The sequence below is a fragment of the Podarcis tiliguerta genome (assembly GCF_965153285.1).
Source record: "Podarcis tiliguerta genome assembly, chromosome: 16".
NCBI classification, from domain to species: Eukaryota; Metazoa; Chordata; class Lepidosauria; order Squamata; family Lacertidae; genus Podarcis; species Podarcis tiliguerta.
Genome location: NC_139549.1, coordinates 15,225,172 through 15,248,892, shown reverse-complemented (window position 1 = coordinate 15,248,892; position 23,721 = coordinate 15,225,172). Strand labels below are relative to the sequence as shown.

At 51.1% G+C, this 23,721-nt stretch overlaps 3 protein-coding genes and 1 long non-coding RNA gene across 11 annotated transcripts; 2 read left to right on the top strand and 2 right to left on the bottom strand.

The window, feature by feature from the left end:
• Positions 1-286: 286 nt before the first annotated feature.
• VPS51 (VPS51 subunit of GARP complex) lies at positions 287-10,786 on the bottom strand. Of its 3 annotated transcripts, none has more exons than XM_083416959.1 (10): positions 10,604-10,786; positions 8,597-8,726; positions 8,183-8,329; positions 7,687-7,906; positions 6,391-7,135; positions 5,182-5,397; positions 3,682-3,900; positions 2,558-2,679; positions 1,763-1,850; positions 287-685 (listed from the first exon to the last, which is right to left on the bottom strand). In XM_083416959.1, exons 2-10 carry the CDS (start codon positions 8,694-8,696, stop codon positions 425-427), a joined length of 2,118 nt encoding a protein of 705 aa, XP_083273085.1. In that variant the 5' UTR covers positions 8,697-8,726; positions 10,604-10,786; the 3' UTR covers positions 287-424. The 3 variants fall into 3 exon arrangements, with proteins under 3 accessions (XP_083273085.1, XP_083273084.1, XP_083273086.1); XM_083416958.1 differs by lacking the exon at positions 10,604-10,786 and adding an exon at positions 9,752-10,100; XM_083416960.1 differs by lacking the exon at positions 10,604-10,786 and adding an exon at positions 8,796-8,906 and having other exon boundaries at positions 8,597-8,765.
• On the top strand, positions 9,151-14,877 carry TMEM262 (transmembrane protein 262; the record flags this gene model as incomplete). 2 transcript variants are annotated; one of them, XM_083416967.1, is made up of 3 exons in its annotated part: positions 9,151-9,617; positions 12,972-13,071; positions 14,622-14,877. In XM_083416967.1, 3 exons carry the CDS (start codon positions 9,351-9,353, stop codon positions 14,696-14,698), a joined length of 444 nt encoding a protein of 147 aa, XP_083273093.1. In that variant the 3' UTR covers positions 14,699-14,877. The 2 variants fall into 2 exon arrangements, with proteins under 2 accessions (XP_083273093.1, XP_083273094.1); XM_083416968.1 differs by lacking the exon at positions 9,151-9,617 and adding an exon at positions 10,971-11,144.
• Positions 11,151-12,337, top strand: LOC310666321. Its single transcript, XR_014505878.1, has 2 exons — positions 11,151-11,396; positions 11,751-12,337. It is a non-coding gene; the product is annotated as an uncharacterized lncRNA (long non-coding RNA).
• On the bottom strand, positions 14,782-23,701 carry ZFPL1 (zinc finger protein like 1). Of its 5 annotated transcripts, none has more exons than XM_083416961.1 (8): positions 23,565-23,701; positions 22,666-22,804; positions 20,833-20,944; positions 20,223-20,416; positions 19,530-19,605; positions 18,858-19,037; positions 17,454-17,583; positions 14,782-16,631 (listed from the first exon to the last, which is right to left on the bottom strand). In XM_083416961.1, the coding sequence occupies exons 2-8, from the start codon at positions 22,765-22,767 to the stop codon at positions 16,445-16,447; spliced, it is 981 nt and encodes a 326-aa protein (XP_083273087.1). In that variant the 5' UTR covers positions 22,768-22,804; positions 23,565-23,701; the 3' UTR covers positions 14,782-16,444. The 5 variants fall into 5 exon arrangements, with proteins under 5 accessions (XP_083273087.1, XP_083273089.1, XP_083273088.1 ...); XM_083416963.1 differs by having other exon boundaries at positions 23,578-23,678; XM_083416962.1 differs by having other exon boundaries at positions 23,534-23,673.
• Positions 23,702-23,721: the final 20 nt, after the last annotated feature.

Below are 23,721 nucleotides of genomic sequence, written 5' to 3'. Positions count from 1 at the left end.
AGTTTGGTCAAAATCCAGAGGAAGGGAGAGACCCACACATACCACCTTGAGCTCCTTGGAAGGAGGAAGTGGGATATAAATGGAATAACAATAATGAACAAATCTGGTTGGCCACAGAGACAGGATGCTGGACTGGATGAGCCTTTGGCCTGTCCCAGCTGCTGCTGCAGGACCTTTCTCATGCTCTCATGAAATCATGCAAAAAGGAGCAACTGACACGGTTTCATTTATCCAGAGCTACAGTTTCCTGGCTGCTGCAGAAACAAAATAGCCTTCACCAGTAAACACGGTTTAAGTTATTCTTTATTTATCACAACCACATTGACATATTTTGAGGTCTCACCTGCCAGACATTCCCGTTCTCCCCCTACCTGGCAGGGAACAAGAGCTGCCTCCCCCCCGGGTCCAGCCCCCTCCTCGTGCCCTAGCCGCGCTCACAGATGACCTCAATGACACTCTGCTCCATGGGCACGGGGTCAAGGCAGCGGTGGGCTGTGCTGCCCACAATCTCGTCCAGCAAGAAGTGCACCAGGTTCTCATCAGAGACAAAGCGCCACAGATAGAGTTGCAGGTAGTAACAGTCCACCTGGATCTGCTGCAGGCCAAAGCGGCCAAAAGTTCGCAGGCGGACACACTCCAGGAACGTCTTCAGGCTGATCTTGATTATGCCGGTAAGCACAGAGACCTGAGTGGAAGAAGAGGATGAAGAGGATTAAAAAATGGACAGCAGACTGAAGATCCAAAAATCTGCTCGCCCTGCCCCCCAAATGGATGTTTTCCTGATACTTTCCCCGGGGGGTGTTCATTGAAATCATTGTATGGTTTTGGACAACTGCTCAGTCTGCCTCTCTTCAGCCAGGCCTTTGGTTAAGTCAATGGGTGCCTCCCTTCCCCTTGCATGGCCGTTTTGTGTTTTTATTCTAGGATTTTCATTTAAATTGCACTTGCTTTATTGGTAATGTTCTGCAACCTACCTGGCCTAGGAGTGACAACAAAACAGGCAAATGCCATTGCCTGTGGCTTCGCCCTCCTGCCCCAATCACACATTGCTGTGTCAATTTTGAAGATTACAAACAGAAAAACTAATAGAGAGAGGTACACCTAAGACCCAAGAGTAAAGGCACTTATGTGGCTGCTCTTACCAGCCAAGCTTAACCATCCATCCTGGTCAGGTCTTACTAAGGACCTTCATCATGGATGTTCATCATAAGCTTCTTAATAAAGGCTTGATTCACCTCTGTCCTGGTGGCAGCCAAACGCTGCTCAGAAACTGTAAGAGGATGGGAGATTCATTCAGCAAAGGTGCCAAGATGACCACAAGCTCCGATTCTGGGCTCCACTGAGAATCAGGCAATTTGGGAGGGGATAAGCAGATTGGAGCTCCATGAACTATTAGACTTTTAACACTGAGAGGGAGAACCCAAACGGACGCCTCCCCTACATATTGTGAAAATGACGGTTCTCTCCTGATCTGAGTGGTGTAATCGAATGACGTTCAGGCTGCAACTGCAGCCCTAGTGAAAGATAGATAAATAGATAGATAGATAGATAGATAGAGCAATAACCAAAGAAAAGGAACCTGCTACCCTTTCTAGGGATCACTCCCATCCTCTGTTGGCAAGGGCAATGGCTCCTCTCTCCCTGTGGGGTGCATGCACATCTCCCCAAGAGGCAGATCCAGGCACCCCTGTAGAGAGGCCACCAACCTCACGTGCTTTGGCTGGAGGAAGCACAACAGAGCACGCCACTGCAGGCTCCTCACCTTGTTGAATTCCGCAGGGCTGAAGATGTCGATGCGCTCTGAGAAAAGCTTCTGGATATTGCTCAGCAGGTTGGTATCCATGGGAGCGCTTGGGGAAAGAAGAGAATGAGATGAGGTTCATACGGAGTGGCTGACCGCTTGTGGGGCTAAGGGCCGTGCCCAGGAGACTAGCACACTATCCCCCAGCCCCTGAGCTGCCTTGCTGGAGAGGGGTTTGGATGGACATCTCTTTCCCTCCGCCCAGGCCTGCAGAGTTCCACCAGCCTCTGCTGTGGGGAGAGAGCTCTGCCATCAGAAGGGAAACATCACACCAACGTACCCACCCAGTGAACAGGAGCCAGCAGGAACCCTTCTGCAGGTGGGGTGGTTCTGAGTCTGCTGGATCCCTACTGCCATCAGGGGGCAGCTGTGAGCCTGATCTGGGCCTCTTCGTGGCACCAGCCTTGGCACAGGCAAGGGAGGAGGGCTATTCTTTCCTCCATCCCACCCTGCTTCCGTCCTGGCCAGTGCAAGCAGCAGGGATGGGTATGCAGCGCTGGCTGGGCCACGTCATCAGCAGGTATTAGGACTGCAGCCCAAGCTGGGAAGCTGACAGATCCACTTTTGGGTTCTTTTGGTCTTTGATGTGGCACACAATAACTATGCGAGGTATCCATGGCAGGCAAGCCAGCATCAATTCTTGCGGACCAGATTAGGGGCCAATTTGCAAGGTTGCATTAGACACACACAGTGCCCTGCCTGCTCCTTTAAGACTTAGGGATGATTTAAACTCCCTGTCCTGCCTCCCCAGCTCACCTGGGCGTGTAACTGGGCGCGTAGCGGCTCTGCTGCCGGGAGCTGCTGTAGACAGAGAAGGTCCTTTTGCTGGAATCACTGCTCTGGGCTTTGCGCACACCTTCCTCATAGAGAAGACCAACCTGTGTGGGGAGATTAACGTGTGAGGCAGTTACTCAAATGGAGAGGGAGCCTCTGCACAGGTTCACCCTGACAGCTGGGGGCGGAAGGCTAGGGGAGATGAAGGCCAAACCACAGCAGGTTCTGTTTCCTGCGTAAAATATGCCCATTACAAATCATGTTTCCAGCTGGGGCACTTTTGGCAGAGAGAAACATAATAGCATTATAGTTCTTTTTTCCATTGTGAGCTCATGGGAAATAAAGGAAGATTGGAAGAGTCAGGGGGTACCACTGAGTGACTACAGCCTGCTTCTGCCCATCTGGGTCTAGGATTCCAAGGAGATAGAAGCCCCAGCGCCCTTCTCTTTGGGGAACTTGGCCTGTTCACTTCTAGACAACACCCTCTTCCAAATGAGACCCCTGGCACCCCACGCTTACCCTGTAACAAGCAGCATATGAAACCACTGTCAAAACAGGTGCACTGGCTGCCCATTTACTATTTATATTAATTTACAGAGCCCTGAACAACTTTGGTCCAGGGTGCCTCAGGGACTGACAAAGCTCTTCTATTTCAGCTCGATCACTGAGAACGTCCGCAGGAGTGTCGCTGGTCGTTCCCCGAGTTGGTGAGGCTCATTTGACATCAACAACAAAAAGGGCCTGTGGAATGCTCCGTCACTAGAGATTCAGCAGGTGCCTTCTGTGCCAATGCTTGCTGAAAACTTTTCTATTCTGCCAAACTTATGTAGCCTGTTAAGAATACATTTTTCCATGATGATTAGCTGATTTTAAATTTTAATGTGCTTTCCGTATAGATACATTGGAAACTGTTATTTTCATGGTATCGTTATAAATAAACAAATAGATAAAGAGGAGGGAAAACCCAAATTCCAACCCCCCTCTTCCTCATATGGTGCCCTCTCTTATACCATAGCTGACTTTTCCATTTACAGGCAAGGTAAGAAGCTGGAACCGGGTGATTTTCTGAAATCCCTCCCCCCCCCTTTCCCCTCCGCCCCGCTCACTTGAACATCAATGGAGGTGGCATCCTCCACCACACGCTTCATGACGGCACGGACATTGCGTGGTTCAATGGTGGTGATCCAATCCCGCGTCTCGACGCTTTTGCGCAGCATCTGAGAGATGACCAGGCCTTGCACCTTCACGTAGTGGTTCAGCAGCTTCTGGGCGGCTTCCCGGGCTTCAGCACACAAGCCAGTGACAGGGGTGACGGGAGAGTGGTCCTGGTCCAGAGACAAGGCAGAGCAGGAGAAGGATGAAAAGGGTGGCACTTGGTAGCTTGATGTGGGGCTTTGGAAAACTCAAGGAGCTTTTAGATACGTAAGGAGGCCTTACCACAAGAACCAGTCCGCTAAGAACAAAACTGGAGGTGGAGGGTGGGAAAAGCTAAGAGGGACTAGCTTGCCCAATGTCATCCAACAGGCTCCCAGCAGAGGCAGGATTTGAATCAGGGACTTTCTGGCTCAAAGCTCGCGCTGTTAACTGCTACACCATACCAATACTAAACAGGCTATATTTGGATAGGCTTTGCTTATTTCTGAATGGTTTGAGATTTACATCTTTCTGAACCGCATCTGGAGAAATGAAATACGGTACATGTTTTATGGGAGGCAAGAAATGTAGGGGTTTCCTGGGGTGGTGGGGAAGCAGCAGGTGCGCCCTATGCAGTGACTGAAAGACTGAGGAGTGACTGGAAAGCTAATTGACACAGTCATCAAAGAAGCGGCACTGAGGACCAGAGCCATAAATGGAGTTTACACATTTCATTCTCAGCCAACGCATGTGGAATGCAGGGGTCACAATACTTACATTTCAAGCTTCTTCCAAAGTGACAAAATCCAATTCTAATGCATTTCTAATAAATAGTATTTACTCTGCATAGGATTAACTCCCTTGAAAGAGACTCTGGCCCTGTGATATGGGGGGGGGGGGACCCACCCCACACCTGAATACACCAAGCAACATACTCAACAGGGAAGGACCCCTCCAAAAGCCAGAAGCAAGCTAGCCAGGATTTTTCCTTTGGGGCTGCCCCCTGGCTGAGAAAGTTCCATGAGTCACACATACTGCAATCCTTATTCTGCAATAAGGAAACCAGCGAGCTCTGCTACACACACACAGAGATGATGCAAATGGGACAGTATGTACAGTTCTGGCTTCCGCTATTTCGTTATATATTATGTTATAAATGTTTTTTTTTAAGACCTGTTTACGGAGCTTGCGTAATGCTTTCCCCCCCCTTCTTGTTTGGTAGTTGGCTTCTAAAAGAAAACTGGCAGGTCTAAAATGTGCTTCTTTGTATATATAAAGAGGGAACAAAGCCCTATGTTTGTTTCATAGTTGTGTGGAATAATGGCACAGCTGAGGCCTTATTCAGATCTCAATGAACTCGGTTCTGAGCAGAGGAAAGGAAACACAGCCCCCTTCTGCCCCCCACCCTGGCCATTTAAGTCTCCCAAGCCTGAAATGACTCCCAGCATCCTCTCTTCCCACGTGTGACACACCTGCACCAGAAACTGTTCATCTGTCAACGTGAGGATGTAGCTGATGGTGGAGGTCTCGTAGTCCAGGCAGAGGCGGGAGAGGAGTAGCAGCAGGGTGGGGGGCGTGGAGCCCCCCTTATCGCCCGTGCTCTCACAGAACTGCCGGGCTGTCTGGCAGATGGACTTGATGAAGCTGACAATGAGGCCTTCGCGGACACCCTGGCTGCAGAATTCCCCCTAGGAAAAAGCAAGGAGAGGCACGGGGGAAAGTTAGAGGCATCGCAGCAAAAAGTCTCAGCCACCCAGCCTTGACATGAGCCACAGTTTGATTCCAGGGCCAGCACTGCAGGGAGTTGGTGGAACCAAGGGGCTCTTTAACCCTTCCTTTTCTGGCAAGAACAGGGACGGAGGCTCTGCCTGAGTTTGGCCCTCGGGTCCCTCAACGACTCACTGGGTCAGCCAAGACACTGACAAACGGGAGGGATGCCTGAATTGGAGGATGTTGGCAAAGCCCATTGCTCATAGGCGGTGAGAAAGCTTTGAGCCTTTGCTTTTCTTAAGAGAGAAATCACATAGCAGGACTGGAGCTATGTGGGGCAGTTCAAGTACGGGGCCACCAGCCGCTGAACTGTCAGGGAGCCACTACAGCTGTTCACATTGGGGAAGAAGGGTTAAGGGGCCCGTACCTCATTTCAGACATTTCATAGAATTGTATGGCTGGAAGGGACCCCAAAGGTCATTAGTCCAACTCCCAGCAATGCAGGGATCTTTCAGAGACGCAAGTGGCTGAGGGGCATAATGAGAAGGGATTCATGAGGACTAGCAGCTATGGGGCCCCATCGTGAAGCATGCAGAGGCTTCAGGCTGGCAGCTGCATATCCCAAAATGTAAACTAAAGAGACAGAGGCTGAATACACCCATCTCTGCCTTAACCCCTGGAAGGGAGATATCCTGGGGTGCTTCTCCCACAATCAGAGAGGTCCATCCTACAAAAGCAGGACCCAAGGAGGAGTTTCTTATGGGGTTTCTGGTGGCAGTGGAAGGTTCTTGTCGTGAAGCCTACAGAGGGTTTGGCTCTCATACAATTTGTGTCGCCATGAGTTACCTTATGTAATTCTACATATGCGCACCCAGGCATTTTTATTTATTGTGATGTATCAAGTCTCCAGGCTCCAGCAAGCAACTTTCTCTCTGAAAAGTCTAACAAAATCTCTTTCTCTCTACCCTTACCTTGAAATAAGGCTTGTTAGAGAAAGTGATGTCCTTGGCAGTGAAGAGGTGGACGTAGGTGAGCACAGACTTGATCTGGTTGAGGATGGAGGCTGAGATGGTGCCCAGCAGCTCTGCCAGGTTGGGGCTGTCCTTCCCCATGAGCCGAGGAGCGGCCAAGGACTGGCGCACGTCTGTCAAGCAGTCCAGGTAGAAGCTCTGCAGGGCCTGTAGGTACTGGCGGATGCGCTCCTTGGCTGCCCGCACCACGATTTCTGTGCCCTCCGCCGCTGACCGTGAGGCGGGCAAGAGCTTGACCAAAGCCTGCAAGCGGCGGTGGAAGCGGTCCAGGGCCCGCACCAGCAGGGAGTTATCGCCCACGCCCCGCTCCAGCTGGATGCGCCTCTCCACCAGGGCAAAGTAGCGCTCCATCAGGCCGTCCACAAAGGCCACCAGCTTGTCATGGGCCATGCTGGCAATCTCACGGGCCCCCTCCCGGCTGACAAACAGCTCTTGGTATGAGGCAATCACCAGGCACAAGTTGCTGACAAAGTTGTTGCAGCCACGGTCGGTGAACTCCAGGATGTCGGTGGCCGGGGTGGCCAGCTGCCCCTCGCCCAGCTCCGCCTCCAGGGCTCGCAGCTCAGCTTCCAGGCGGCAGCAGGCATGAGAGAGGAACTCGTCGCACAGCTCCTCGGCGGGCTCGCCCAGCTGCAGCAGCAGCTCCACACACTCCGCTAAGTCCTTGGCGCAAGAGCCCCCATCCCTGAGGAGGCAGGAAGGAAGGCTCTGAGGGCTAAGCTGCAGATTTTAAACTGGCTCCTCCTCTTAAGTGACATTCTCATTCCACCCTTCATCCCAGGAGTCCTGGGTGACACAGAAGATTTCCCCCCAGAAATTTCATAAATGCACAATGATCCTACAAGGTAGGTTAGGCTGAGAGATAGTGAGGGGGGCCAGTATGCCCAGCATGCTTCAGGGCTGCATTGAGCAGGGTGGTGGTGTACCTGAACCCCAGCTCCTCATTAGGCACTCCAATTATGGCACCACATTGGCTCCCTGCAGCCATTCTCTTCCCCCCAGGGAACTGTAGGGCTCTGGGGAATCCTCTCCAACCTCAGGATTCCTCGAAAGGAAACCATGTCAGTTAAGCTAATCTAAATATGCACAGCAGAATCACAGAGCAGCCACCATTCTTTGCCGAAACTTCTGGCTCACAGCCTCTACTGCTTCAGTCCCCAAGACCTCCCCAAACACAGCCCCATTTGTAGCAAACAGTCAAGTGCAACAGCTCCCCTGATGTCTTCTGTTGCCTACCTGAATTTCTCGCGCAGCTTCTGAGCGAGGTCAGCCATGATCTTCTGGCAGTCATCCTGGATGCCCCGGAAGGAAGGCATATGTTGGTACTGGTGGAGGATGGAGCGGGCCTTGCTGTAGTATCGCACAGCCTGCCCGTAGGCCTCCATCTCCACACATTTGGTCAGGCGGGCCGGCAGCTCAAACAGGAACTGCAGCTTGCGTAGGAGCGCATGAACACCTGGGGTCAAGAGAGAGGGAGGAAGTCAGAGCAGGGCAGGCAAGCTGCTTTGCAGCCCCAAACCCCAACTGGTGCCACCCCACCTTCCAGCACTCAACAAGCTCCTCCTGGAGATGCTAGGGATTAAACAGGTAGCCTCCGACATGCAAAGTGGATGTTCTGCCACTGAACTGGTGCCCCCTCCCCAGCCATCTTTGCATCAGCTCCAATGGGCTCCTGACACCCTTGTCCTGACACCTCCTGACACCAGCAGCAATCAGAGAAGTGGTATCGCACCAGATAGTTTGGTGATCTGCTCATGTTGATCCTGCAAGGTGCTGCTGATGCTTGCACTGAACTCCGTGATGACGGCCATGTTTGCTGCCAAGCAGTCCATCTCATCCTCCATCTTCTTGAAGTCATTCTTCATCTTACGGATTGTGTCTGAAGAATGGAACGTGAGAATGTTAGGAAGAGTCTGCTTCAAAAGCATTTTCTTCCATTGGCACTAACAGAAGCTGTCTGTTTAAGCTGATTGGCTGTGCAGAGGGTGGGGCTGAGGTGGGGAGGAAACTGAGGGCTCAGTGGGGAAGTTCTGTGGGCTGCAGGTTTCCCACACCTGATCTAAATAATAATAAACTGGAAGAGGGAGGTGAACCACAAATATAACTTTTCCAGGACCTTCCCCCCCCTGCCAAGCCTTCCAGTTACCTGTTGCCGAGATGAATTTGTTGTAATTTTCATAGACTAGAGTCTGCATGTCACTGTCCAAGGATCGGATCTGCTTCACCATGTCTGTCTCGCAGTCCATCAGCTGGGCCAGGGGGCATTCTTTTCGCAGCTGTCACATACAACAGAGATGCGTGCTGTCAGCAGCAAACTGAACAGATGCGTGCTGTCAGCAGCAAACTGAACAGAGGCCAATGCTCCTCTGGCTATCCTTGTGAACACTCCTCCGCCCCCCGCCCCCGTTTAATCATTGAGCCCTTGCTTTGTGTACAGAAGGCCTTAGGTTCAAAAGGATCACCGGCTGCAGCGCTAAGATCTGGGCTAAACAGAGCAAGAGTCTGACTTCTGGATAAGGCAGGTCAATAGGTGACTGAACTGCTGCAAGTGAAATGCAACACACTACCATTATGCATGCTTGTTTGGGTTATTCATTTTTTTAAAAGGAGATTATTTTTTTTACTCCCCAATATTGCAGTTGGTGAGACAGAGGCTGAGGGGGTGGCTTGCCAACACCAAGGAACACATAATAATAAATAATAATAATAAACTTTTTATTTATACCCTGCCCTTCCCGGTTCAAAAACCGGGCTCATAGTGGATTCAGGGTGGAAGTGAGAGCCAAAACAGGGGAGGATAAGCCTATCAGCCCAGAACCTGCTTGGGGGCTTCCCTTTGGTTGGCCACTGTGAGAATAGGACTAGATGGGCCAGTGGCCTTATGCTCTCCTTAACCTCTTATGGATTTGCTGATTCATAGGTCTGGCATCCTTTGGAGATGGCACTCTGCAGATTACCAGAGGCACTCTGTTCTCAGGTCCAATGCTTCAGTAATAGCAGACTGCCTTCTTCACCATGAGGAAACCTGCGATCTTTTGCGCGGAGTGAAATCTGGATCTGTGAACATGCTAACCCTTCGAGGCAAAAGGCACTCTGCTCATGCCCAGAGACACTCAGCTCAAGGTGCTCAGCATTTTGGGAAAGCAAAGCAGTATTTCCCGGAACAAGTGAGTTTTGGGACGGGCCAGCTCGAGACTGGACGGTGGAGCCAGCCCAGGGAGGGTTGCCATGGAGACCTCGCCACTAGGCAGGGTGTTGCTAGGCGCGGAGAGTGTATCTGCCCGTCTGTGCCCCCCCTCACCTTGGTGAGGAAGACTTCCGGGTCGAAGTGGGGGCCGTTGATGTCGGTGGGGCCCCCGAGATCCCCCCTGGCCGGTCCCGCCAACGCCTCCCCAGACGGGTCCGGCAGCCCGTAGTAGAGCTTCAGCATCCCGTGCGGCCTCCGCTTGCCGCCCGCGCCCTCGGGGCCCCGCTCCGCCTGAGGCGCCGACATGACCCGCTGCGTATGAGTGCGTGTTTGGCCGTGGGGTGGGGGTAGGGGGGAGGATGGGGAGACCGGAGAGGGAAGGGCGGCACCGGTCAACGGCAACAACTTCCACTTCCGGGAACAATAAAGTTTTGTTGCGACCGGGCCCAGGGAAGGGCTTCCCGTCTCTATGGAGACCAGACGCTCAATAAAGCTTTGTTGAAGCACTTCCGCTTCCGGCTCTTCCTCCAGCTGGTGCACCTGCTTAAAGGAGAAAGCAATCCTGCCGCTGCCTGACGACGTTGTCAGCGCTCGGCGGCTTCCCAGACCGGCCCGTGGAAAAGAGGAGGGAGCCTTCCCCCCAAAAAAAAACCCCACACCCCCTGAGGCACACAGGGAGCGCCCAGCCTAGCAGCACAAGGACAACCCCTTGAAAACGCTTCTCTCGCCCCCCGGGAGGCCCCCCTCCACTGAACAAGACTCAGAAGGGGGGACTGGCAGGGTCTCGGGGTCCCCCTCCTTAAGGAACATACTCTTCACTCTCCCCCAAGGGAACTAACCTCCCCCAGGGCACTGAGGCAGGTACATTGAAGTCAGATCTCGGCTTCTGTGGAGGGAGGGGAAGAGGAGGTGCTGCCTGGTCACAAAAGGGTTAGGGGTCAGGCTGCCCTAGTGCCAGAGACCCACCCCGCATTGTATAATCTGGAGGAAGGTTCTGCCCGTCTTCTGGAAAGTGAGGCTTGAGGAAAGCAGCCTGGCATGCTGAGAGTTTGCTGGGGGTCAAGGATTCCAGCTTCCTGGGACTTTGCAAGGTTGCCCACCCCCTCTTCCTTATTCTTCATCAACTTGGCTTTCCAACTTGGCTTGCTGCACCCCAGCACTCTCTTGCCCGTGGCTGCCTTTTCCCAGGCCAAGAGTTCTGGAACCTCTGGGTCTCTATGACTTCAGCAGGCCAGGATCTGCATCTGTCAGAGGCTGGGCTGTCTGAATGTGCTTTGCCTTCCTCAGGGTTCTAAATCAATGAAGCAGCCAACTGCAGAGGGGCATAGAGAGGATGAGCTGGAAGGATCCATTCATAACTATCACCTTCCCAAGCAAAGTCATCTACACCATTGGCTCTATCCTTATGCTCATCATTCACACAGGTGTTCTCATTGGTGATCTGTATCACTTCTTCGTCTCCCAAAGGGGGGACCTCATGAGCTTCCATTTTACCGTAGTGCTATTGGTAAAAAGCTCTATCTCTCTCCCTGTCTCTCTCTCACATTTCCTCTATTTTGCAGGCAGTCATTTCAAAGAGGCTTACACAAGAAAAACTCCCTGGTGGTGCTTGCGACTGTAGAAAATGGATGAGTTCTGGTGCATAAGTACCAAACCCATCAAGATGGACATTGACACACTGTCTCTTCATAAATAATTGGCATTAATTTGTGTTTTCAAATCTCAAAAGTCACTGTTTATCAAAAAGGTGGTTGTAGAGGTGGAGTAAAGGTAAAGGGACCCCTGACCATTAGGTCCAGTCGTGACCGACTCTGGGGTTGCGGCGCTCATCTTGCTTTACTGGCCGAGGGAGCCGGCATACAGCGGCCAGCATGTGGCCAGCATGACTAAGCCGCTTCTGGCAAACCAGAGCAGCGCACGGAAACGCCGTTCACCTTCCCGCCTATTTATCTACTTGCACTTTGACGTGCTTTCGAACTGCTAGGTTGGCAAGAGCAGGGACTGAGCAACAGGAGCTCACCCTGTCGCGGGGATTCGAACCGCCGACCTTCTGATTGGCAAGTCCTAGGCTCTGTGGTTTAACCCACAGTGCCACCTGCATCCCAGGGTAGAGATGGAGTAGGGCAACTTAAATGATCAAGGGCATGCAGCAACTCCCCTAGAAGGAAAGGTCACTACACTTGAGTCTTTTTAGTTTAGGTTTAAAAGCACTGAAGAGGGACATGATAGAGGTGTGTCAAATTGTACATGATGTAGAGAAAGTGGACAGTGGAGTTTCTCTCTCCTGCAATACAAGAACCCAGTGGGATCATCCAGTGAAGACTGAATAAGAGAAGCCCAGGAGCTCAGGGTGGTACCCACACTTCTCCTTCTTGCCATTTAACCCCCATAACAACCTTGTGAGGTAGATTAGACTGAGAGGAAGTGACTGGCTGAGGGGGGATTTGAATCCTGGCCTCCAGGGTTCTAGTCCAGCACTCTAGCCAGTACACCACACTGGCTCTCATGTTACGGGTGAATGAGAGAATTAACTACCGTAAGATGTAGGTGATGGCACACACCTGGGCAGTTTTAAAAGGGGACAAGACAAATTCAAGGAGGATAAGATGGTCAGTTAGAAGTGATAGCACTTCAGTTGTAGACTGCTCTGCCAAAACAGACAAGCTCCTTTGTCGTATTTCCAGCACCATCAACTCTTTCTTTCAAAAATTAAATCCTGAAAACTGTTTTAAAATATTCTTTGTGTTACTTGAGTTTGAGGTTGATGTTTTTAATTCTGTTGGTGGCATTTTGTTACTCTTCATTATATATTCTTGCCCTTACTATTTATATCTTAAATGTTTCTATTGTTATTGGGCAGTCTATAAAAATAGTGCTAAGAAAATAAATGCATAAAATATTGCCAGTCACCCAGTGTAGGTCTCGCCCTTCCTTCTACCTGTCTCTGTTTCAAACATCCTGACTTGGTGGTCATGGGTGCACTTAATTTTATGCACTGCTGAATCTGCATTCAGCATTGCAAATAGAAAACCAGGAAGGTTAACCTTGACTCTAAATCAATGAAAAAAATTCTTGAATATGACCAGCATGCTGAGACTCACTCCAGATTAAATGGATGTGGAGAGATTTGGGGTATGTGGTCTAGGATTCTAAGCTAACTTTTCCACAAATGTAGTGGGGGTTTGCAATAAGTATCTAGAAAAGTGTCCCATTTGCCCCCTTCCATCTTAATCCCCCAGAGAGAAGTGCATCAGAATATAGAGATGATTCCCCTCTCCCACTTTTCCATCATTGAAGACAAATCACTTCTGCTCCTTCTGTTTGGTTTCTGCAGTCCTCACATACAACCAGCTTCTACTGGGCACTGCTGGCAGCGATCTACACTTTACAAGCAGACGACGATGTGCTGATGTACATTGCCATGACATCTTTCGGTAAGGCAAGTTGGGGAACTGGGGGGTTGGGGACCCACCACATATTCTGGGGCTCCCTTCAAGCCCAGTGATGTCAGCTTTCTGGGAAAGATTGAATTGGAATCTTTTGTGCAAATTAGGGCAATTTCCATAGAGCAGGGTTTTTATTATTTTGCCATCATAATGTTTTATGAGGCTCTAAAAAGTGATATAACTTAGCAGGTTTATTTTGCTTTTATTTAGTAAACAAAGCAAAAAAACACTAAAATCGTCCACGGGTGCTTAATACTTACTGGCATCTGTTGATTTCTACTAATAAGCTCATGAGACAGAGCTCATAGAAAAATGCACACTGGAAAACCTGCCCCAGCTCTAGCCACTGAACCAGGACAAAAGGAATCCACTCACAGTGTCCCCATCTCCAAGGCAGAAGAGCCACCTCCAAAAGAACCCAACCCTGAGAGGAGGAGGAATGTGGCTAGAGCTAAGAGGGATGGGTCTTCAGCTGGGATTATCAGTGGTGGAAAGAGGTGGGCCCAGTTAGGAATGTCACATTTGCTGCAAAGGAGAAGGTGCCGCCTCATGTCACAGCCGAAGCCAACTCTGGCCCTGGGGTAGCAAGGTTTTCCCTGATGCTTCCCAGACATAAGGCCCAGTCCTCTAGCCCAAACACCCTACTGAATGGCTCAACTTCTGTGAGGGCTTCCCCTGACCTCCCAGGCTGCTGCCAGCCATTCTACATTTTGTCATACCCAGAAATGCATAAACTTGCTTGCTTCAAAGCAGTGGGTCCCTCCCACCCCCATTGTGTGTTGGAGAAGTAGAGTCACTTTTTTCCATCAGCGCTTTCAGCTCTCCTGCCACAACGTACTTTTCCACATGATGTTAGCAGTTTGTGAATGAGTCTCCTCTGCCAAAGCAGCGAAGAGACTGGAAGCTTCTGCTTTTGCTTTGAAATGTAGGATCAAAGCCATGGTTTATGGTGCTGCCACGATCAAGTTGTTGGTTTGTGGTCCTGGCTTATTAACAAACCAGAGGAAGGGCTTCAGCTCAGTGTCAGGGCACCTGCCTCGCATGCAGAAGGTTACAGGTTCAGTCCTCGGAAGCATCTCTGTGTAGGGCTGGGAAAGTCCCTCATCTGAAACCCTGGAGAGCTATTACAAATCAATGGATTGGGGACAGTACTCAGCTGGCTGGATCAATGGCCTAACTCTGCGGCAGCTTCTCAGGTTATAGTTTAAGCTAACCAGAGTTCTGCCAAACTGAGAAGCAGCAAGGAATTCTAAATAGTTTGAAAGTGGGTACTTCGAATTTCTTCATGGGAGCCATGCCAGCAGAGCGGGAAAGGGGAAATATGCAAGCCCATGGCTTATTACCATAGAGCTAAACCATGGTTTAGCGCTACATTCCCAATGGGCCTGCATGTCTGTAGCACACAAGGAACTGTGAAAGAACTCATCGGCCTAGGTTGTGTGGAGGATGTCAGACTTCAGATGTCCATCTTTCAATTGGGAAAAAGCAGTGTTTGTACTTGAAATGATTACTGATGCCTTCCTCTCCTTTCTGCCCAGCCCTGAACTTTGCCGCCTTCCTTGCCCGCTTCAGCATGGACTATGCCACCATTGATTACAGAGAGGAACAGTACTAAGCAGCGATTCTCAAAAGGGGGGGGGGCACTCCCCAGGCTTGTTCCCGTTTGCCTCCAAGGAAGAAGGGAGGGAGCAAATACAGTTTCGGGTTAACCAAGAGAGTTTAATGGAACACCAACAAACAAACAGGTCTATTGCTTCAGGTGTAATAAAGTCTTGTATTTTCACCAAGAGAGAATTGAGGTGGTCAGTGAGCCACACAGTCACGTTGCTGGGGCAATGCCAGTCAGACACCTCCAAATAACCGTTCCTTGCTGCAAGGGATCATGGGAAGGCTTGTGTGCCCCACTCCCTTTCCAAACTGCTATGAATGGGGCCAGCACCTCTCAGCTGAAGAGCAGGGTCTGAGGATCACCCAGCTGCTACCAGCCCTGCAGCATGAGATCTGGGGGGGGGGGGGTGGATGAGCAGAGAGAGATGGTGCTTGGGATTGCAAGGCCAACTCAGTCCTTTATATAATGGTACACAGGCATCACATTTGCCACAATAAACTTAACATGGAACCCAAGATCCCAGCCACTGCACTGTTAAAGCAGGAAAAACAAACCCCACTTGTGCTGCCAGCTTTCAGTTAGATTTCTGCTATTTCAGCGTTCTGCTGAGCTGACAATGAGCCATTTATCCATGTCTCCATTACTGCCAGAGTATTGTGGTAAGGGGGATTCTGCTCCCTCCTCCCTAGTGCTCTCCCCAGCTGCAAACGCCCTGTTGAGAGGTGCACACTTGGCAGGGCAAAGATGGGCTGTGCAAGAAGCAGGCACCTGCTCCTTGGGGCTACAGCTGTGCTAAGGAAAGCTATCGGGGATGGTGCAGACCCTTGTGCTGGAAAAACAACTGCCTTTGGTAAAGTGCTTGGGCCCCCACGCACCAGCCCTGCCAGGACCAAAAGGAGATCCAAGTAGGGCTTCCCTATGTTCATGGAATTCAGGTAGCCCACAGCAAAGGACCGAGGCGGGTCTGAAGCAGCAGAAGCCCTATTACTGAAACCCCCTCCCACCCCAAATTGGGCAAAGGGAGGAAACTCCTCCCCACCCCCACTTGGTCCCACTCTTTTACCGACACTGTTACAGGGCACTGGGAGGGAGCAGGGGTGCGTGGGGAGTGCTTGGTTTCCATAGTTCCTTTATGAACATCAAAGCTGAGAAAAACAAAAGAGAGTATCTCAGCTGCTAGTAAAAGCTGAGCGAAGAGGTTGGGCTTTTCACTTCGGTAAAAAGAAAGCCAATGAAACTTTGGGGGTTGGGGGGTGTGTGTGTGTGTGTGTGACAGGGGGTGGGGGCCGAGAGAGCTCCTCTGCTGACTCAGCAGCTGTCATTTCACATCAGTGAACGGAGGAAGACTGGGGGTACTCCATTGAGTGGTAGTCAGAAAAAGCAGATGCAGACCACTGAACTGTTATTCCTCTCTGTAGTGTCACAGGGAGATGCCCAGGAAAAGCGACCCTCTCCCGCCTGTGACCATCCCGGCATTTGGATGCAGCAGGAAAGGGGTGGGGTGGGCCCCCCAAAATGCAAAAAGAGTTCCCAGCTCCAGCTTGAGTTTGCAGAAGACAGAAGGAAGAGGGCGACTCCTTCACCAAAGTCTCTTTGTCCAAGCTGTCAGGAATGGCCGTGGTCACCTGCTTCTTCCTGGGAGGGGCTGAGATCGCAACCAGGACTCTCCTCAGTCCAACTTTCTCCAGGAGCGGGCAGGGGAGCCCAGAACAGAGAAGGGAGCCCAGCAGGGAAGAGGCTGCCCCCCCCCACTCACTCCTGCCCAACCCGGATGTGTGGGTTGAACTTGGGGTCCAAGTTGGGGTCGTGGTCGGCAGAGGCCCGTCCCACCTTCATCATGATGATGACAAGGGTGAGGAAACCAATTCCACCAATTAGGAGGAGGATGACGAACCTCTGCATCATGGAGCGGGGCTGCTTCCTAGAGCTGAAGCGGTTCCTGACAGCAAGAGGAAGGAGAGAAAGTGTTAGCAAGAGCTCCTTCCAAGCAGGGAAGAGGCGAAATCCAAACTGGTGAACTGTGAGCTCCTTCTAGACATTAGCTGAGCTGCTGTGAGGACACAGCTGAGAAAGAAAGCCTTAGGGACAGTATAGTAAGGAACAAGGCATTTTCTGAAAGGAGTTCCTTAATAAGTAGGCTAAAGAAGTAAGTGCCTGCTTTCAGCAGCACAATCCAAGGTGGGGGGAAAGCAATTGGAAGGTTGAACATATTTCGATTTAAACATTTAATAAGCTCAAATAAAAAGGTAAAGGAGGGAAGCTTGGAAAGTTTGGGGCAAGAGACAGACCTCGTGCCTCCCAGCCTGCTAGGTGGATGTCAGCCCTCTCCACTTTACAAGGAGGAGTCAATTCAGAACAGGGATGATGAGACAGAGAGAAATATTTGGAATCAAGGCTAAACAGAGCTCAGTCTATGAGGCTCAATTTGGCTTCCTGCACAACATCATTGCCCAAATGATGTGTTTGAAAATGTGAAGGCAGTACTTCTCTGAAGGTAGAAACAAACAAAAAGAAGAGTGTGTATGTGCCCACATTTGCATACACACCACAGCCCAGCTTCCTGCCCCTCCCTACTGGGACTTCGGCTTCCCGGCCTTCCTTCAGTATAAGCCCAGACTCTTCCTGTATCTGGGGTCTCTACCATTCTCATGCCAGCCTGTATAGAAGCCTTCCACATGCCACATCAGCCCCATGGGAACAGGAGGCCCCCGTGTCTCTGGCCAGCCCCACTCTGAATGGCTGCAGCTTCTTCCAAACTTACTTGAGCAGCTGGGCAAGCCAGCCAAGCGCTGGCCGCCGCCGGTACTTGTCTTCGTCAAAGTCCACGTGAGCCTCGGAAGCCCTGCTGCCCCCGCCTTCCCGGGTGTCATACACTTTCCGTGGCGAGGAGGCTGCCAGAAAAGGAGCCGATAATAGCATAGAGAAAATGGGTTGGAAAAGGCCACCCACCCCCACGAAAAAGGCCTAACCCACTTTACAAACCCTGATTTGCCATGGACAGAAAGTCTCTACAGAGGGTGGTGAATACAGCACATGATATCACGGGCTGTCCCTTGAGTCCACTAGATGACATCGCAAGGGATCGTTGCATTAGAAGAGCGAGAAAATTCTCAGGGATGACTCACACCCCCGGCCCTCACCTCTTTAATCTTCTACCCTCGGGCAGGAGATATAGAAGTATAATCAGCCGTACCAACAGGCTAAAAAATAACTTCTATCTGTGGGCTCTTAGGCTGCTGAACAGAAAATAACATAGCGAAATTGACTTGCAAGATGGTTCGATAAGAGATTGAGTGTTGGGGGGGGGAGGGAGGCTCGTTTAATTTCATTGTACACAGGTTGTACAATGACAATAAAGGTATTATTATTATTATTATTATTATTAGCAGCATGAGGATGGCCCAGGGGGCATCCCAGAAGCTGCCCTGTCCCAGCTCAGACTCTCATTGAGTCAAAGGTTGCTGCCTCTGCACACACTGATCAGCAGAACCGACCTACCAGGCAGGCATGGCCTTCCCAACACCTCTTGCTGCTACTGCAGCTCCCTGATTCTCTTTTTAAATGGAGATGCCAGCAGGGATTGAACCCTGGACCTCCTGCATGCCAGGCATGGGCATCACTCTCCTCCTTGTTGCTTGTGTTGCCCTCCATGCCAGAAAACAGTTTGGCTCCAACTTGCCACTTGCCTGGGGACTGCAGAACTGAAGAGCAGCACCCTCTGGCTCCTGCCACTGATCAAGGGGCGCTACTGGGGTGAGGTTGCCCTCCTGACTCCCAAGGAGACAAGGAGAAGCTCAACAAAAGAGCAGCAGCAGCAGGGAGACCCCTGAAGAAGGCGGGTGTGTATCCAACTATGTGTGGTCTGTTCTGTACAAAGTTCTTCCTTTTGTCCATCTTAAATATCTGCCCACCAACTGGCAGCATCAGTAGGTTGGGAGAACTCTCCTTTCCCTGCTTCCCACAATCCAATTTGCCCCATTTGCCAATTTCATTTCATTTGCCAGCTTCACATCTGAGAGGAATGGGCCACAGGCAGCAAGTCAGAAAGCAAAAAGGCATGAGGTCCCATTCTCTTCCTCAGCCCACGTTCCATCATGGGGGAGATAGTATTGTTCCCCCCCAGGCAGCCTTCCCTGGATAAAAGGCCCCCCACCTGTGTGCCTACCTGCGTTAATGGTGACGGGGTCATTGGACAAAGCATTCATGCTGATGACCGTGTGCTGATGCTCCTGCACTGCCCCGTTGTTCATGCTTTGCTGTTGTTGGGAGGAGGGGAAGCTTGCGCTTGGACTGTAAGAGAAGGCCGAATGGGGGCTCTGCTGCACAGCCTCCTCTGAGTTGAGGGCTGGATATGGGGCGAGAAAGAGAGGAGAGGTCACTGAGGCAAGGCTTGGTTCATGCGCTTGAGACACTTCTTCACAAGTTTAGGCCAGAGACCCAGGGTCACCAGGGCCATGCCCCTTCCCTCAAGGGGCAAGGTCTTCAGTGTGAGGCCATGGCAATTCCTTACCACCAAATACAGAGATTCTGGCTGCTATGAGGGTAACCCCCCTCCCCAACTTTCCTGTTTGCAGTGCTCATGGGAGAGAGGGGTAGGAAATCTCCCAATGGGAATGGAATTGCGAAATGCAGCCCCCTCCCCAGTTAGTTCCTAAACACAGTTGTCTCCCTGAGTGGGGCACCTTGAATGCTCTGCGCTCACAAAGCCTCCAGAGAAAAGGAGTTGTGTTATCATGCCAGGAGACCCTGCCAGAGGGGGTGAGAGGGGTGGGACCAGCAGCCAAGAGACAGAACAGCTGTCACGGTGCCTGGCTCCTCCTACTCTGGCAATACTCACCGGTGAAGCTGGACCAATCCGTGTAGTCTGCGGTGTCGTGAGGCTCCGCTTCCTGGACTGTCTCCATTTCATCAATCTGAGCAGAATGAAAGCAAAAGTCAGGTGTAAGGCTAATTAGGAAAATCCACAGCAGGCAGAAGAAACACGCAGGTGGGTGCAGAAAGTCCTCTGGCCCTGGAATCTGTGCCTTCAGTCCAGCAGGCCTGGCTAAGGTTCATCTTCCAGCTTGCAGAGATGCCCTGAAGCTGACCCTTCACTTCCATGGATACGTCTGTCTGTCCAAGGATACAAACACCCTGGATTTACCCAAGTGGCAACCGTTTGCACATGCTGAAACACAGAACTGGATCCCTAGTCCAGTCCCCGAGAGGGGAAAGGAAAAAGGGAACTGCCATCTGGGAATCTGCTTGATGAGGAGCCCACTGCAGATTCCCCCTCCCCATCAAGGGTGTTTTGCTGACTAGTGCATCACTTTCTTTCTTCCTCACAAGACAAACCCAGAAGCTAAAAACAGCAAGAACCTCTCTACCTGGCAGCAGGCTCTAGGCAAATCATAGCTATGCTCTATTGGCCTCGGTGACAGATACTGGAGCATATGGGCCACTGGCCTAATCCAACCCAGCTTTTCTTATGCCTCCAATTAGCCCTCCTTAGAATAAAGCAAAAACCAAAAATGCTGGAATTGCCTCTTACCAGCGGGAGCCCAAGGCCAGCCCGAGCCCAATTCACCATTGACAGCTTCTCTCGCAGTACTGATGCTACTGGACTGACAAGGTTGGCCGGTGGAAAGACGGGGCCCTGACAGTTGGGACACTGGTAGCCGGCTGGGGCAGTATTCTTCGGCAGCTGGTTGGCCATCTCGTTGAGGCAAGACCAGTGAAAGAGATCTACAGGAATGGGGGTGGGGGATCTGTTAGGGCAAACCTTCACATGGGGACAGACAGGGCAGAACCACACCATACAGCGAAAGCACATGACTTCCCACAAAGAATACTGAGAACTGTAGTTTTCCCCCTCCCAGTAGCCTTAACCAACTACAGGTTTCTGGCAGACTTGGAGTAGGATGCATCTCCCACAAACGCCCCACCCTCTTTCCACAATCAACATTTTCCTGCCTCTCTATTTGCATGAAGCCAACTTTAAAGTTGCTGCAGTGGCATTTCAAGGTCCAGGGAAAGGGGGCATTTTCTGGATGGCCTCAGGAAGACGATTTGCTAGGTTTAGCAGAGTTACTGCTTGCAGAGCCTAGACCTAGCTTCATGGATGGATGTCACACCTGAGAGCATAGAGAACTTTTACTGACCATAGCAGACCAGCCGGACTGTCTCTTCAGTGGAGAGAAGTGTATTGCACAGCCGACAGTTGGGATTGTAATCACTGTCCTGAAGCCACTGCAGGTATGACTGGACAATGCACTAGAAGAAGAGAAAGAGAGGCAAGTGCTTGGCAAGAGGGAATTAGGCTCAGGGTAAGTGTGGTTGCACCAGAGTTTTAGGATATTGGTAACAACGATAACAATAACAATAACAAAGATCTCTAAAGATGCTCAGGTCTAGTAAGATCCCCAAAGGAAAGCACAGCCTACTTTTGTGTGTCTGAGAGGTCTGAACTTGGCGCAGAGTAGGTGTTACTAAGAGGGTGCTTAGGAAATTGTCGAACTGAAGGAAGGAGACAGTCGCATAACTGAATCAGAACCAACCCTATTTCTTTATTATGTACAGGTAAATCACATATGGTGATATCATTTGTGCAACTGCAGCTTTACACAGATTGACAAAAAGTTAAAAAAATAAAAGGGGGCAGGAGAGCTGGGGAAAAACCGAGATCATATGACTGGCTCTTTTGGCCCTAGTAGCTGTTGATACAGAGGTGGTTCTATGTTCTTCCCTCTAGCAACTTTCCAAGCTCCAGTAAAAAAAGCCAATGAAGTCTGATGTTAAGGGCAACAAAAAGCCACCCTTCTGCATCAGATGTTTGAACAGCATAGAAATCAATGCCCAGGAGGCACTTCATCACACTTCTGAAAAGGTAGCACAAAGCAACAATTGAGGGAAGGGGAGATGGTGCCGTGGCCCTCGAGCTACAACTCCCACCATCCCTGTGTGCCCCTGGTGCATAGCTGTCAACGTACAGATTTGAAAATAAGGGACCAGCAGCCTTGAAAATAAAGGATCAGCAGCCAAAATAAAGAGATTTTAGTCAACCAGCTGAAATACAAAGTTAAAAGGGACCTGATAATTTTGGAGAGCAGCACCGGTTTTTAGCCCTTCGTTTCCAGAGGTTGCTGCTCAAGACACCAGCTGATGAAACACTGCAATTAAATAACTACAAGCAGCAACCACTTTTCGCGCAAAACGAAGTCCAAGCTACAAAGATGGTGCTGCAGTTCTTTTCTCTCATGCTCCATCTGTAGTTCTCAGTTCCATCAGGCGGGGCGGGAGGAAGGGGGGGGGGAATAGTGCCCAAAGTAAACCCACAGATCAGAGTATCTATGCTAATCTACCACTACAAATCTATGGGAGAAGCGCTTGCGGTCCTTCCTCCGCTTTCCTCCTCTATGGTTAGCCCTTGGAACACCTGCCCGCGCCTCCGCCTCCTCTCTCTGAACTGCTTTCTCTATGATTGCCCTCACTCTCCTCTCAAGGCTCCTCAGTCCTGGTGGGGAGGGGCTCCCGGGGGCCGAGGCTGGTGAGAGGAGGCCGGAGGGGGGCAGGCCAGGCAGCCAAGCAACACAGTTGGAGCCTCCCTCCTCCCTGGCCGGCAGGGAGGGAGGGAGAGGAGCTGCTTCCTTTGAAACCTGGGAAATTTAAGGGACATCATCAGTAAGGGACAGCAGCTGGACACGGCACTGGGATAAGGGAGTTTGCCCCCAAATAAAGGACGATTGACAGCTATGCCCTGGTGGGAGTTATAGCCCAAAATCTTGAATGATGCAGGTTCCTCTCACACCCCATCACAAAGGCAAATACTTTTCAACATTCTGCTTTCGTGTTTCTAACAAGAGCAGGAAAAGGGAGAAAGATGAGAACCTAAAATCCCCATTTCCCCCTTTTCCAAGGTTACATTGCCTCCTGGCAAAAGGTAACTCTCTAGCCCAGTCTCAACCCTGCACCCTTAATCCAGTGGCCCCATTTACCTTGGCATGATTAGCAACAATGCAGTTCTCACAGACGTTCACCCGGTGCTCAAAACAGAACAGATTGGTGACTTTCCTCTTGGGGCATTTACAAAGCCCCATGATGGCAAATACAGTGCCAACTCAGGACCAAAGAAAGCTAGGCAAGGAAAGAAAGAGGGATTACTGCCTTGCCTGGATGAAGGCTTTCCAACCCAACCTAGATACCAGATTAGCAAAACACAAACTCCACCCAAGTCTTCATCATTAGCTCCAATTCCTGCACGTTCCTCACTAGCAGAGTCCAGAATCTACACTGCCCTCATCTGAATGCTCCCACAACATTTGCACTCTCCCCTCCATCTCCCACCCCAAAACACAGCAGGTAACACTGAGGAGCATGGCGCTGCAAAAGCAGAGAAGGCTAGACCTGTTGATTTTCCTGATCTTTCAGGCAACTGTTACTGCTCTATGGAGGAGCTATACCAGAATCAGCCCACGGAGAGAGCAATACTCTGCCCACACAAATAAAGTACTGTACTACCCAAGTTAGTCCCAGGCGCACTGGAGATATCTCTACGAAAGCACCCTCAAGACTGTGATGTTTAAAAATCACAGAAGCTTTTCTCTCCCCCCACCCACATGCCAATCGTCATCTCTTCCAGCCAAGCATCCCAGCCGCCGCCCCGCCCGGATCCAGCGACGCTCACGCCCTTCGAAGAACCCAGGAGCAGTGATCGCCCCACTGCCGCTCCTCTTTCAGAAGGGGATCCGGGCGCCCTGCTCTGCAGCCCCGCCCTGCCAGGAACCCAGGAGTCCTGCCCTCCACCAGGAAAGGAACCCAGGCGCCCGAGTGACGCGATCCCTAGGCGCCCTAGCCCTTATTTACCGGCCCCGCGCGAAGATCCACCGATACTCACGGATTCCCCTCACAGATTCCGGTGAATAGGCGTGGCCATGACGGAAAGGGAGGAGGAGGAGGAGGGAGGGGGGACGACGATGCCTTCGCCTGTTGGCCCTGTTGCCACGTCTCTTCCGGGGAGGACGCGCTCTGATGGCATCATCCCTAGCGTCACG